Below are 15,326 nucleotides of genomic sequence, written 5' to 3' on the forward strand. Positions count from 1 at the left end.
GAGTCCATCTGTAATGTGCATGTTTTGTCAGAGAGGTGGCATGGCCATGGCAACCCCTGACAGAAAACACCTTGCCTCATGGCCATTGGTGGGGTTTAGGGGTATTGTCTGGGGGTACCTCTGGACAAGGAACTGGTATCCTTGCTGGGCTTTGCTGGGGGCCGGGGATTGCCCGGGGAGGGCATGCTGGGGTTCACCCCAGTACAGAGGGAGTGTGGCTTCCCTGCTGGCAGTCAAGGCCCTGCTTAGCACCAGGAATGAGATATTTTCCACTGGATCTCTACTGCCAGGGCTCAGCCGGAGACTTCTATTTTATTGTCTTGAACAGATGAGCTCAGTTATGGGGGAATGAGACATTGGGGTGTAGGTTCTCTTGTTTGTCTTATGGAGACTGAATCTTCCCCACTCTGTCAGATCAGGACCTAATAAACCCCACACTGAGCTGCCTAAACCCTGCCAACTGCACCCAACTGTGACGCCTGCCTGGAAAACAATGTTCATCCCACTTCCACCCCCAGCTGCCCAGACACGGGGCCAAGGGCACAGCTGCCTGTGCCTGTGCCGCCAGCCGCGGGGCTTGGGCTCCTTCCTCAGACCCCTTCTGGGGGAGCAGGAGAGTTGGAACAACTGCAACAATTTTGAAATGGAGGTGGCCTAGAATTTAGAGAACCCCTGAATCTGAACCGTAGGCCTTTATTATTTTTGTCCCAGGCGAGTGTCAAGGACTAATTATTCTCATCACGTTGCCCGTCTGTGCTGTCAGTGTCGAGGGCAGGTGGGGCGGGGGCTCGGCTGGTCCCAGCTGCCCCCAGGGTTGGAGGAAGCTGTGAGGGCAGGATCCACCTGGCTGTCTCACTGCCCCTCCGCTGCCCTTTTCCCACCTCCATCACCCCCTAGTGTGGGGACAGACGGAGCACGTACCCTCAGTAGTCAAGTGTGACATCAGTATCATTCAAGGCCATGTTTAATAATAATACTGCATATACTGCAGGCTTTCAATTTGGTCTAGGACCCAATGTGGTTTTAGTGGCTCTTAGGGCCTCTCCTCGGCACTGGGTCACTCCAAAAGCCACTCAGAAGGATATTGCTGAGTTCTTGTCCCATTAAGCCCAACTTGATCTTTGAAGGAGGTTCCTACAACCAGAGTAAGCTCCTTACTTGGGAACTTGGCATCCTGCCCCTCCAGTTCCCCAGCAGGGGGCCCTGCCATCCTGCTCCCTCTAGTGACAGGGCATGGGCTTGAGGACAGCTCTCCAGGATAGCAGGTGAGCCTGAGGGGCATGAATATCCACTGCTTAGTCAGGGCTGGTCCCACTGGTCACCCGGCTCCAAACAGCCTGGGCAGCTCAGCAGCTGGTGGAGCTTGGTGTTCCTGACTGCACCCTACAGAGTCCTCTCCTGCAGTATAGTCACCCAAGTATCAGACCATCTGCTGGGTGCCTGCAGCATGGCAGACACTGTGTTCTGAATACCAAGAACACAACCAAGGAAAAGCCACGGCCCCTCCGCCCTTGGCACTTACACGCTGGTTGGGGGTGGGCATGCAGGAGAGAGAAGCACAAGCATCATGGAGGTGCAAGATGCCGTGTCCTGTAAGAGAGGTGCATTCATGGTCCTGTGAGAGCAGAATGGAACAGAAGGGTAGAGTGTTCTCCAGAGGAGGGTGTGGTGGCATAAAAGGACTTTGCATCTTAGGTCCTTGAGGGATAGGATTGAGAAGTCAGAGAACAGGAGCAAAGCACAGTGGCATGAAAGTAGCCCAGGATGGGGACAGTGGATGGCTTTATAGGAGTCAAGTGTAGGGTGGATAAGAGTAGTAGGAGATGGTGCTGGAAAAATGTCTGGGGTCCGGTTATACAGGCTGCCTGCCAAGGAGTTCAGACTCTAAGAGGAGGAGCGGGCAAAGGTTTCAGGGCATCACTAGATCATCCCAAATCCTCCACCCACCTCTTTTCCACCAGGAAGGTGCAAGGACACCCTCTCCACAATCACGGGGCCAACAACTCAGAACACATATGGGCGGAATGAAGGGGCCTGGATGAAGGACCCCCTGGCCAAGGATGAACGGATTTACGTAACCAATTATTACTATGGCAACACTTTGGTAGAGTTCCGGAACTTAGAGAACTTCAAACAAGGTACATGTTATGGGTCCAACTCAGGTGGCTTCTTCCTTTCCCCACTGTCCTCTGTTTTAATCATGCCCAGGCCTCTTAGGGTGGTGACAGTAGACAAGAAGGGTGACACTTTCCTCTGATCGTGAAAGGACCCTTCCTGGGAGGGCAGTCCCCCGTCCACATTCCCTCACATTCTCTGCCTCTTGGCTCTGCCCCTCCTTTCCAGCTCCCAGGACAGGGGACAACCTTGAGCCCAGTCCAGAAGTCAGTGGTAAAGCATCTTCCCTTTCCCATAGCCCTTAGCAGTTTACGGGCCACGCTCACATACGTTAGCACCCTGGATCCTTGAGACAGCTCAGGGAGGCAAGTGGGGACTGTCACTTCCACATTGCAGACGGGGGTGCCGAGGCGCAGGGAAGTTAAGCTACGTGCTGTAAGGCACTAGACAGCGGCAAAGCCCAGACTGCAACCCAGGAGTGCAGCCCTGGTTGACAGCACCTCCCATCACATAGGCCCCTCTGCAACACTGCTCTGAAGCCTCCTGCCTTCTTGTCCCCCACAGGTCGCTGGAGCAATTCCTACAAGCTCCCATACAGCTGGATCGGCACGGGCCACGTGGTGTACAACGGCGCCTTCTACTACAACCGGGCCTTCACCCGCAACATCATCAAGTACGACCTGAAGCAGCGCTTCGTGGCTGCCTGGGCCATGCTCCACGATGTGGCCTATGAGGAGGCCACCCCCTGGCGGTGGCAGGGCCACTCGGACGTGGACTTTGCTGTGGACGAGAATGGCCTGTGGCTCATCTACCCGGCCCTGGATGACGAGGGCTTCAGCCAGGAGGTGATCGTCCTGAGCAAGCTCAATGCCGCCGACCTGAGCACACAGAAGGAGACCACATGGCGTACGGGGCTGCGGCGCAACTTCTACGGCAACTGCTTTGTCATCTGCGGGGTGCTATATGCCGTGGACAGCTACAACCAGCGCAACGCCAACATCTCCTATGCCTTTGACACGCACACCAACACGCAGATCGTCCCCAGGCTGCTGTTCGAGAATGAGTACTCCTACACGACCCAGATAGACTACAACCCCAAGGACCGCCTGCTCTATGCCTGGGACAATGGCCACCAGGTCACCTACCATGTCATCTTTGCCTACTGACACCCTTGTCCCTGCAAACAGAAGCACAGAGGGGCCACTAGCACCTTGGGGGTGTGTGTGTGCGTGCGTGTGCATGTGTGTGTAGATGGGTATGTGCTGTTTGAAAATATATATTATTTTGTATAATATTACAAATGTAAAATGACAATTTGGGTCTATTTTTTTTTTACGTGGATTGTAGATCAATCCATACGTGTATGTGCTGGTCTCATCCTCCCTGGTTTATATTTTTGTGCAAATGAACTTCTCCTTTTGACCAGTGACCACCTTCCTCCAAGCCTCCAGCCCCTCCAGCTCCCAGATCTCCACCGTGGACAAGGTTTCTTCATCTGCGTCCTGCAGGCAGACAACACCAGGAGCAGGAGGGAAGGAGGCAAGAAGGAAGTGCTAAGTGGTGGGAAAAAAAAGTTTTATGTATTGGAGAAGTTTAAAAAAAAAAGAAACAGAAAAATGCTTTTTCTTTTTTTAATAAAGAAGAAATTTAAAATCAGCCCCTAGTGCGTTTTTGTTTAGCACTGATGTGTCTGGCCAGGTGTCGGACCCTCTGCCGGAAGGAGCCGACGAGGTCTGGTGTTCCTTGGGAATGTTCTCTTGCTCTCTGGCCCCATGCCGCCCCACTTGCTCCTGGTAGGGCTGCCTCTCTGGGGAGCTGGAATGAGCTGACCTCTGTGCTCTCTTTAATTTTGTGGCATTGGTCCCTTCATCTCTCTGTCACACCAGCTTCCTTGCTTTGTTCTGTTATTTTTCTGGTCATTTTACTCAACATGTGAGAACCTCCTAATTCCTCAGTCCTGCTTCACGTGGCCTGGTGTCAGGCACTGCTGAAAATACAAAGCTGATGAGTGTGACCTTGTCCCCACACTTTCTTAAGATGTGTACAGTCAATCCACCTGTCTCCTCCTCCCCACAGTCCTATCCCCTGCCTCATCCTGAACATTCCCATTCAGCCAGGCTTTCCGTCCCCACCTCCCCTTCCAGGAAAGGGGTCCTGTTCCGAAACAAGGTCCTTGGGGGAGGTGCTTGAGGGACAGGGAAGAACTGCAGCCCTCCCGGTGCAGGGCCGAGCCCCGTGCGGTGCCTGCCGGGCATGAGTGTTCTGCTTCCTCCACGGCACACAAAACAGGAGACAGAACATTCAAAATAGCCTCTGCAGGTGTCTCCTGAGCTTGTGGGAGGAGGGCAGAACCCAGGGTTGCCACACTGTTCCCCCCAGCTCCTCGTTTGGGGAACAGCTTATGTCTGGCGAGTCCTGCAGACCACAGACACCCCCTGCCACGCCCCAGTCAGTCCCTGCCTGCTTGCATCTCCCCCACGTGGCGGGCGGCTTCCCCTCCCACCCTGCACTCCTCTCCCCTATCAGCTTTCTGTACTTACTTTCAAATAACAAATATCCAAATGCCTTCACTTGGTCTTGGGGCTGTTTGGGTCAAATTTTCCTGAGCGAATGCAACCACCAGTTTGGTTTGGTAGCAGCAGAAGGGTCAGAGGGAGGGAAACTGTATATCCAGGGTTCAAAAAGTGATTTGTGGATGATGGCAGTAGTCCAGCCCACGTCCACAGGCCTTGCCTGGCCAGAGAAGGGAGCGAGTGTTCCCTCCTGGAAAGCTTGGCCCGTGTGTCAGGACCTGGGTTGGGAATTGTAGCAGAGACACAGCCCAAGTGCTGCTGGAGGGGGTGGGGAGAGCCCCAGGAGAGGCACTGGTGGAGTAAGGGGGGGGGAAGGAAATGATGTCTGGGAGATGTTATCTTCCTACCACCCACCTAACAGGATGTATTTACAACTGCCAGACCCCCAACCAGGACTTGTTCTACCACCAGCTCCTCCTGGGGCACTCATTGCCAGGGTGTGCAGAGGCCAGCACAGCACGTTCACCCTTTACGACCCGTGCCTGTCCCCCAGCTTAGGCTCTTGGCTGCTGCTCATCCGATGCCAGGGGCTCCCGATCCGCCCATTCTTCAGGCCTCTGCATTAACCCTCCTCAAAGCTGGGCTGGTCCAGAAAGGCCCCAGGCCTGGGGGTCCCAAGGCAGGGTGGCCTGCGAGGATGGGCCTCGGGAGCAGGCAGTCAGGCCCAGCAGGAAGGGGTCAGGGCTTGGTCAGGCCCCAGCTACCATGCAGAATAATTAGTTCCAGGAGGCCCAGCTGGCAAGGTGTAGGATCCCAGGGCATGGGCCTCTCCGGTAGGCCAGGAGTGGGCCGAGAAGTATCAAGGGGCAGGGAAGAGGCCAGGCAGTAGCATTGCCCAAGCCAAAGGGAGCAGCATGGCTGACTGTCCAGGCCAGGATATGCTGGCCGGCAGCTCCCCACCCCCTTAGTGACTGTGATCAGGTGCCAACCTGGAAACTCCTGTGGCCGTTTTCCCGTTGCAGCTCCTCCCAGCCTCCCCCGGGCCCCTCTGCGGGCTCCTCACCTCCTGACCCTCCAGCTAGAACGCCCGGTCAGGAAGCTCTTGCTGCTTGGAGACCAAGGGGACCGTGAGGAACAGCCCTCTGGGGGTGCCAGCGCAGCCTGTTGGGTGGATTGATTGCTCTAGGGCCAAACTGCCCACCCAGGCCAGGTGAGGAACGCTTCCCAGGTGCCTCCCACACGCTGGGAGCCGGGAGCAGAGGAAGCGGTGGCCGGGCCTGCAGAGTGACCGCAGCCTGAAGCTGGGTGGTCGGAAATGTTTTCCCAGAGCATGATGTCCAGGACTTCTTCAAACAGCTTTCTCACCGTGGGATTAAACTTTGGAAATGTCAAGACTTACAGAATGAGTTTCTCAGAAGGGTGAAGAGTGGAACAATGGCCGGGTCGTATTCCACCGGTTGCTGAGCACCATGAGGACTGAGGCACATGACCCAACCCTGCTCGGCCTCTTACCCATAAAATGAGGGGTATTTTCCAGCTCTCAGACTTACTGAGTCTCCTCCAACTTTGTAACCCCTCACCAAACTCAGGGCATTTTAATTGCTTGATACTGATGGGAAAATATATTTACTTTTTTTAAAAAGTACTTCCCAACAGTATAATTTCAAAAGTAGAAGGAAAAGCTGGACATAATGGTGCACACCTGTAGCCCCAGCTACTCTGGAGGCCGAGGCGAGAGTATTGCTTGGGTTCAGGAGTTTGATTTCAGCCTGGGCAACATAGCAGGACCCTGTTTCTAAAAAAAAAAAAAAAAAGTAGAGAAAAATTCCTAGCAATTCATCTTTCCATTCTTTTTACATTTGTTTATTTATGTACACATTTATTCATTCAACAAATTCCTGGAGACTCAACTGGTTTTACTGAGTAAATAAGACCAAGTCCCTGTCCTCACAGTGCTTATATTCTAGAAGAGGAGAAAAGAAACATTATGTGTGTTATGACAGGTGAGCAATGAAATAAAGCAGGGAAAGGACACAGAGAAAGACGGAAAGGGAGGGGGCGCTGCTTGCATAGCCAGGTCAGAGAAAGCCTGTCTGATGACGGGATGTGTGTGCAGCAACAGAACACAGCGTGCCAGGCATGTGACCTGGAGGCTGATGGCAGGTGGGCAGAGGACAGCAAGAGCCCACCTGTTTGAGATTCCACAGGCACTTGGTGAGGCTGTGGGAGCACCTGCCACCAATGCACGGAGAAGGTTTATTCTGCTGTTGCTCGTGCTGCAACACAGCTGAACACAACTGGGGCCATCGTGCAGGCCTTCCTCCCACCTGTGACGGCTCCCCCACTCCAGTCCGGCGGGATGTTGATGGAGAAGACCATCTCCAGGGCTGGGACTTAGTCCTAGCTCCCTCACCTGGCATTTGTGTGACCTTGGATAAGACACTTAACCTCCCTGAGCTTGGCTGCCATTTGTGAAAAGAACCACATTCTGCCTACAAGGAAAGTAGATTCATGGAAGATCCGAGTATGGAAAAGCAAGAAACAATAAGTGAAAAATACTGGCCATTGTCATTATCTAAAGTGAAATTCCTTACCTTGACTCCCAGCCCAGCCCCTGCTTTGGACTTCCCTGATGGTTCCTGGTCCCCCGGAGTATAAGCCTAAGCCTAAGGGCCCTCTTCTTAGTCCCCCTCCCTGGGCCTCCACAACAGCCTAATGACCAAGACCTCAGATACTTTCCTCCCATAGAGACACTGGGGCGGCACCGGCAATCCTGGACAAATCCCAGCTCCGCCCCATTCTGGCTGTGTGACCTTAGACAAGACACCAGACTCCTCTGAACTTCACTTTCCTCCTCTTTAACACACGGATAATGGATCTGTCTTGCAGGGCTGTTTGGGGACCTAATGCAACAACATCGAAAGCACGTGGCAAATAACAGGCACTCAATCATTTAGTTTTTGTGTGTTTTTAATTGACACATAATAATTGTACATCTTTTTTATTATGAAGACTTTCAATTATACAAAAAAATACAGAGGAAAATATAAACCCACATTCCTATCATCAAGATATAGCAATCAGTATTGTTATATTTGTTTCATCTGCTTTTAAAAAAATTTTGGCCTAAATATTTATTTTTATTAAATAAGGACAGCGTGACATTTTACCCAAACACTTCAGTAAGCATCTCCTAAAAGAAGAACATTTTTCCACATAACCTTAGCCTAACAAGATTAACAATGATTCCTTAAAGTCAACAATGTCCAGCCCACATTTAATTTCCCCAGTGGTCTCAGAAAAGTCTTGTACAGTCAGGTCTTTGAACCAGGATCTAGCAGTGTCCACACATTGAATTTGTTTCTGTAGCTTAAGTTTCCCCTCCTTTCCCTTCCTGTAAACTCTTTATTTTGGAATAATTTGAGATTTACAGAAAAGTTGCCAAGTTAGTACAGAGAGTTCCCGTATACCCTTCACCCAGTTTCCCCTAATATTAATATCTTATATAATAATGGTATTTGTCAAAAAACCCCACTAATATTGGTTTATTAGCTCCAGTTAAGTCTGTATTTGTCTAGAATAGTTTCCCATGCCCTGCCCCTTTCTTTCATGTCACTGATTGGCTGAAGAAACTATGCTGGTTTTTCTGTGGCAAATCACTTGCTGGATTTATCTGATTATTTCCTTCAGGTGTCATTTAACTTATTCCTCTGCCATAGTCGGAATGTTTGTGTCCCGCCCCCGTCCCCAAATTTTTATGTTGAAACATGGTCCCCACTGAATCTGCTGGCACTTTGATCTGAGACTTCCCATCCTCCACAACTGTGACCAATAAGTTTCTCTTGTTTATAAATTACCCCATCTAAGGTATTTCGGTTATAGCAGCCTGAAAGGCCTAAGACATCCTCCCTCCAGTTTTTCTTTTCAGGTGGAAATTAGATCTAAAGTCTTGATTAGATTCAGGTTAGACATTTTTGCAGCAGACCTCATGGTGACACTGAACTTGGCACTTCCTATTTTCCATATTTGCCCTACTTTTCCACTGCCCTTTGTCAGCATCACCACCCTAGGATGGCATATTGCAAACCCCACACAGCTGTTCTACCTGCCTCTGGCAACCTCTCCTGCCCCCACAAATCTGTAGCACCTGTGCTGACAGATGAATCTTGCTTTGGTCGCCTCCCTGTAACCAGCTTTGTTTTTTTCTATCAATATCCCCATAAATTCATTTGCTGAGCGCAATTCTTTTCCTGCTCCTGTGACAGGCCCCTTGATTTCTCTGGCAACTCTCAGGTAATAAAAAGTCCTCAAGTCCCCTTAAATTACAACCGCCACACAGATTCAGTTGCATGATTAAAATGGCCAATTTTAATCATCAACAGAACCTTGCCACTGGGGAGGGGTCGTCCACTCCCCCAGAGGGTAACTTCGGTGCCTGCCCTTCTGGAATTGAACAGGAGAGAGAGGAAAACAAAGGGGCTAAGGCATGACTAGACTGGCAAAGTCACGGTGGTCTGGCGCTCCTCAGAGGGGTTCAACGTATTCTCCTGAGCATTTTGGTGGGTTCTTTGAAGTACTTCCTCTACCTTTGCTGGGGAGGCCTTGCCATTTTCTCTTCATGTGGACTAAAGCATCGTCGTTTTCGCGAGTTGCCCTCCCCTTCCCCAGCCCCTAGAGATCCAGTGATTCCTCCGGCTGCATTCTCTGTCCCGCTAAACGGTCCACTTGGATAGGACCTACGAAGCACCCATGCATGGCCACATCCCGTCCACAGAAACTGTATTCTCACAAAGTCTGGGAGTGCAGGCTGGTCCCCAACTTAGTGATCTTTGCTAAGAAGTACCTAGCCAGCCCATCTCCCCTCCTTAGGTCTCCCAGATGGGACAGTCACTGGTCCACTGTACCCCCCAAACTACAAAGAACACAGATTAAGTAGCCCAAGAGGTCCACCTAAAGCACTCTTCCCCTCAGCCTTGCCATAAAGGGCAGGCACGCCCCACCCCAGGGAGAAGGGTGGGACCCTACAAAGCTCTCTCCAAGGGAAACTTCAAACATCTTCCTAAAATATTTTTTCCAACTCTCAATTCTTTTACACTGCTAATGTGGGTGAAAAATTTTAAAGTCTTTAACCAGTTTCCGGACACCTCCTTGGTGAATATTGCACGTGGTCTGGCCCATGCTTTGGAATGTGAGATCTAGTGTCTCCTGGGGCCTTGGCTGCAACTCCCACTCTTCCGTCCTGTGATACTTCCCAGCTCCCTCCTCCCCGATGCCTTCCCAGCCACCACCCTCCTGCTCTTCTTGATCCCTTAGACTGTCTTCAAGTCTCGCTCAAGTGAAGTCTTGTCCAATTCCCCAGCCATAACGATAGTCCTCATATCATGCATGGTACTGATTACATTTGTCTTTTATTGCGTTTGTTTGTGAACAGGTCTAATCTGCTCAGTGGGGTTTCTCTCTCCGGAAAAGCAGAGGCTGTTCCTTATTCATCTGGGACTCACTGCAGCACTTAGCACAGAGGCTGCATCAAAATGCCTATCCATTAGGGATCTGCTGGGTGAATAAATGAATGAATGGAAAATCCATTTTGGCCTCACAAAAATCAGCAACTTCACAGACTAGAAGCTGACCAAAGTCACAGGGCTTCCTACAGTATATATTGGAGCCATTCTCAAACAGTGTTTTCCTCAAGGTCATCCCGCCCCCAGACTCTTAGTATGACACCCACTAGACGGGATGGGCTGTAATGTGGTTGCTGAAACTGAGGGAAGTTGAGGCTTGAGGAGGGCAGGCTCCTGGACACTTTAAAAGACGATCCCTGGAGGGGTCACCAATCTCCAGCAGTGGTCATCCCTGAGCCCAGGACATGTCCTGTTCATCTCACATTGTCACAGCCTCAGTGAGGGTGCTTTCCTTACTGGAAATCAAGAAACATAGAATTATGCCCAGTTTCTCAACCGGTTATACAATTGACAGGAAATATGGTCACTTGGGGGTTTAAATGAGTATAGACGAGCAATACTCGGTCTCTGAAGCCTTGATCCTGGGCAGGTGAGCGGGTGACCCTAGCTCTCCTGACTGTGGGACTTCCCGTGGCCACCCGTGCACCCCCACAGCACCTGGCACATCCTCCCCACCTCTATTGACTGCTTGACTTTCTCAATCTACCCCCATGCTCCTGGGGCACCAGCAAAAGGTCTTGGACTGTGACTTTCCAAGAAGGCAATACAAAATGAATATTTGCTTTTTGAGAGCATTCTCATATTCCGCATGAATTTATTAGCATATCTTTAGGAGTCCTTGGTTATAAGCAACAGAAACAGACTTTTGCTAGCTTAAGCAAAGAGGAATTTATTGGAAGGATATTGGGAAGTTCACAGACTCAAAGGAAAACTTGGAAAATCAGGCCGTAGGAAGGACAGAACCAGGCCAGCTCTGGGTAGTGAAACATTGTCTTTTAATGATACCCTCCTGGGAGTCTCTACTTTAGCCACCTATAGCCCCCAGGTGTCTCCATTCAAGATGCAGATTTCCAGGAAAGGGTCTAATTAGTGAGCACGGGTCCAAAGCCTACCTGGTAACCAGAATGGGGTTCTGTGATTGACAGCTGCACCGCATCACACCAAGTCAGGAAGGGCCAGTCCCCCCAAAGAAGGGCTGCTGAGCAGACAAAAACAAACAAAAACCAAGAAACAAAACCAGATGTCCACTACAAACGTTTCCACTAATATATTTTAAATGTGATTCGATTTTCCAAAGCTCCGCTTATGCCTGACTCTAACCGATTTCTCTTTTCATACGAGCTGTTGGAAAGCTTAGGGCCCATAGCAAGCCTGTAGGATTTTTATGGTGTCCACGTTGCCTTTGCCTCTCCCCTGGCTCTATTTTGTGTTTTTTATGTTCCTTTTTCTTTCTCTCTAATTTGCTGTCTTGGGGTATGCTGTGATTTTTTTTTTTTTTCCCCCTGAAATAAGGCAGAATATAAATGAGCAGCTTACCGGCGACTCTTCAGGAATGCGTTAGGGTGTAAAATGAAGTTTGTCTGTACTGTGAGTTTCCCCATCTCCCATTAGAAGGGTTTGTGGTCGGGAAGCTGACAGTGACAAGGTGTGGCACAGTGTCCCCTGCAGTTCTCTACTTGTAAAGCTTTCCCAGAGTCATTAGATGCAAACGAGTTGTATCAAACTTTTACTGCATAGTACTGTGTTTAAGGGAATGCAATCTGACCTACGGTAAGACAGGCCAATTTAATGAGAAAGAGAGTGAGAATGAACTAGAACAAAGGGTAGTTGGCTGAAGCAGCCTGGGGCCCGGCTGTGCTGATTTTCCGTGTGACCTCAGCTGAGCTCTCTTTCTGGAGGACATTGCCTGGCCCCAGAACACCAAGGAAAATTTGGCAGGGCCTGAGGGAGTTAAAGTGCAGCCAATAGCAGCAGGTGCCAGGAAAGGGCCGGAAAACTCTGGTGAGCTTCCCAGAGTCACATAGCAACTTCAGCGAAGGTTTGGAGAGGCAAGGCTGGGGGTGGGGAGAAGAACGGAAGGTCTGCCCACTGCCCTCAAAAGAACTCCAGCTCCACCCTCTAACCTCTGTGATAAGCAGGATTCTCCTGCCCAACCCCAGCGGCTGGGAGCGGCCGAGGCTGGCCTGCCCACCAAGGATGTCTTGGTTGTAGAGAGCGGGAACCCACTCAGCCTGGCTCACACAGAAGACAGCCGGTTGGAAGGACATCCTCCCCTCTCAGGGACGGGGACAGGACTTTCAGGGACTGTGTCAATCCTCTCCGTCCCTTGGGGGCCCTCCGAGAGCTCCCTAGCTGCTGTTCCTCCCTGCTCACTCATTGCACACGTGGCCCGACGTGGTGGCAGCACCAAGGGCCTCAGCGAGCTCTGAGCTTGAGCCCCCACAGTTCACTGTCCCCGTGTCTGCCCCTCAGGCTCCCTGATTGGCTCCGTTCATGTGTCCACCTCTCTTCTAGCCAGCCATGGCTGGGAGGAATAGGCCGTGTAGCCCCCGGGCTCATAGGAGGGCTCAGTACACGCTGATCCCGTTGGGGAGTGTCAATGCTGGCTTTTTCTCTAGTCAAAGGACCACCGAGAGGACCTTCGAGAGCTTCGGGGTCCAGATGGGCTCCCGTCAGGAGCTGTGGGAGGAATTCCTGCACCCCAGGGCCACTGGGCTCAATGACTCTGAGGACTTGAGCGGTGTGTTTTGATTGCTGGAGAACAGCAGTGCATTGTGACTTCCAAAGACATAGACTCACATTTGCAGGTTGACACCCTGCTGTTCCTCCTTGGGAACTCCCCAGAGCGTGACTCTCTTGAGACAGAGCTATCCAAGTTCAAGGACCCATTTGAACCCTTTGGGGTTACTCAAAACCAATTTGAGCAGTGAAGTGGTACTTTAAGAGGCAGGAAGTTATCTCCCAGCCAGCTTTACTCCTCCCTGGGCCCAACAAGCCTTTGTCACACAAGGCTGTCCTGGCCCCTGAGTGCGCCTTCTCTGCTCTTGCTCCAGCTGTTCCCACCCTGAAATGTCCCTACAGGTGTCCCTTCCCAGTCTCAACCTGACTGAATTCTACCCTTCCCTTAAGGCCTTATCAAAGCCCACCTCCCACAGAAAGCCACCCTCCCCATCCTCTCCTCCCCCTTCTTCTCCCTTGGGCTTCCTCACCCATGCCTTGGCACACACCTCATCTGGCCACCTCAGAGGTGCTCATGACTGTGTGTGTTTTCCTCCCTAGCCTGGCTGTTGCTGGAAGGTATCTCTGTGTCCCTATCAGAGCTTGGCCAGGAGAATAGATGGGCTGATGTGGGCTGCCACCAGAGGGCTCTAGTTCTGGTCACACAGAAGGGACTTCTGGCCTCCTGACAGCCCTGGGAACCTACCAGGCCCCAGTGGCCCTGAAGGCGCACCCTGCCCTTCTTGCCCTCTGCCAGCAATGGAATCCCCCTCTGCCCTCCAAAGACCTTAGCCCCACGCTGACCCCTTCACCTCACAATGGCCACTTCTGTGACGGCGGGGCCACCCTCCCCCAGCCCCACCCCCAGTGGCGCATTTTCAGAACAGAAAGGGCCTTCACTGGGATACCCCTGGGCTTACGACATTCCTGTCCTGCCAGCTGCCGCTCTGCAGGAGGCAGACCCCTGACCCTGGGATGACGGTGTTCCCCCCACCCCTCATTTCTCTCCTCTTTCCTGAAAAATGAGGGCCAGTGGCTGGCTACAGCCCCTGGGCTTTGCTGCCTTTCTAACTCTGAAGAGGCCAGTCCACTTTCTGTTCCTCTGAGAGGCCAGGCCAATGGTCAGGATGGATGAGAGGCAGGGCAGAGAAGGGAGGCCACAGCTGGGAGTTGAGCACCAAGGGCCCCGCCACTCTCCCACAGGAAACTGCCGCCTGCAAATGCTGAGGCCTCAAAGGCAGCACCAGCTGCGGGGCTCCAAGCGTTGTCATGCACTGAATCCCCAGAGCACCTCAAACCTCGCTGGCAAGGCAGTCTGGGGGAGGGCACGGCCTGTGCACGGCACCGCGGGGCCTGCTGTGCCAGGGAGGAGTGAAACTGGTTGGTGGGTACATTCAGCATCGTGAAGCACTTGGTGTGACATCAGCTTTGAATAGCCCCACATGGCTCCTTGAGCTTGAGCAGCACCTGTCCCAACTCGGGGAACGGTCCGGTGGGGGAGCGCTAAGCCCAGGGTGGGAGGGGTCTTCGTGGCTGCATCTCCCCAGTGAAGGTGGGACCAGCCTGCTCACTCCAGGGTATTGAGACGCAGAGGGGGCCACTTTGTGTGACACGGTGGGTATTTTTACTTCTCAGATGGCTTGTCCTAGCAGGTGGGGTTATAATCATACCCAGGCACGAGGCATCCCCTGATTTTGCACAAAGTCTGCATCAAATCTTTGCTCCAGGAATTTAAGAGCCTGTGTAACTTTTCTTAGTTTTGTCTTCAAGTCGTTTTTCTCTTTGTGACTCAATACTTGGATAGCTCTCCCTGAGAGGAGCCATGAGAGTGAGATCTAAGAATCCGGCTGGTGCCAGCCCTAGGATAGGAGCTGCCCACCTCCCTCCAATGCACACGGGAGCCAGAAGCCTGCTCTGGGCTCACCTGTGCGCCACACATGGCGGGTGTGGGGAGGGAGCCCCAGAGCGCCTTCCTCCGGGTCTCTGCAAAGCCTGGAGGGGAGAGGAACTGGGGAGCAGGAGGAGAAAGGAGGGGAATAGTATACTGGCAGACGCTGTGTCTGCCCTTTGTCCGAGGGGCTGTTGTGGTGAGAGGGGTGCACTTGGCCTTCTCCTGGGAGACCCTCCCACCTGCCTGAGCACCCAAGGCTGGAGGGTCTGGATGGCCCACTGCCCTCTGTGCTGTGGTTTCCTCAGCAGATGATTCTTCCTCTCCCTCCTGGCTTGTGTTTCTTCTGTTGCTTGGGCTTCTTCTGGATCAGCAGCCGGCCTCTTTCCCCGTTCCTCAAGCCAACCCAAACCTCCTCTCCTTTCCTTTACACTTTTCACATCTTCGTGTTGTTTGTTTCTTTGTTTGTTTTGTTTTGTTTCCAGCTCTCCAGAGGCCTGGGAGCAGATCCCTGTTCTCTGTTCCCTCTGGCTGGGGCCTCTCCGGCTCCCCGCCCCTCTCCTCCCCTCCCCCTCTTCGCCTTGCTCCCTCTCCTTCCAAGAATATGCCATTTCACAGAAAGTTCCATTT

The 15,326-nt window shown here is 52.1% G+C and overlaps 1 protein-coding gene across 4 annotated transcripts in view; it reads left to right on the forward strand.

The window, feature by feature from the left end:
* The window catches only part of OLFML2B (olfactomedin like 2B), a 38,224-nt gene extending 34,453 nt beyond the window's left edge, over nt 1–3,771 (forward strand). For 3 of the 4 annotated variants that reach the window (XM_069478423.1, XM_069478424.1, XM_069478426.1), the window contains exons 7-8: nt 1,962–2,138; nt 2,680–3,771. In XM_069478423.1, coding sequence (XP_069334524.1) covers nt 1,962–2,138; nt 2,680–3,281 — 779 coding nt within the window. In that variant the 3' untranslated portion in view covers nt 3,282–3,771. The remainder of the gene's footprint in view (nt 1–1,961; nt 2,139–2,679) is intronic. The other variant, XM_069478427.1, reaches the window with a different exon arrangement.
* The last annotated feature ends 11,555 nt before the right edge of the window (nt 3,772–15,326 follow it).

The sequence above is a fragment of the Eulemur rufifrons genome, chromosome 8 (genome assembly GCF_041146395.1).
Source record: "Eulemur rufifrons isolate Redbay chromosome 8, OSU_ERuf_1, whole genome shotgun sequence".
Lineage (NCBI taxonomy): Eukaryota > Metazoa > Chordata > Mammalia > Primates > Lemuridae > Eulemur > Eulemur rufifrons.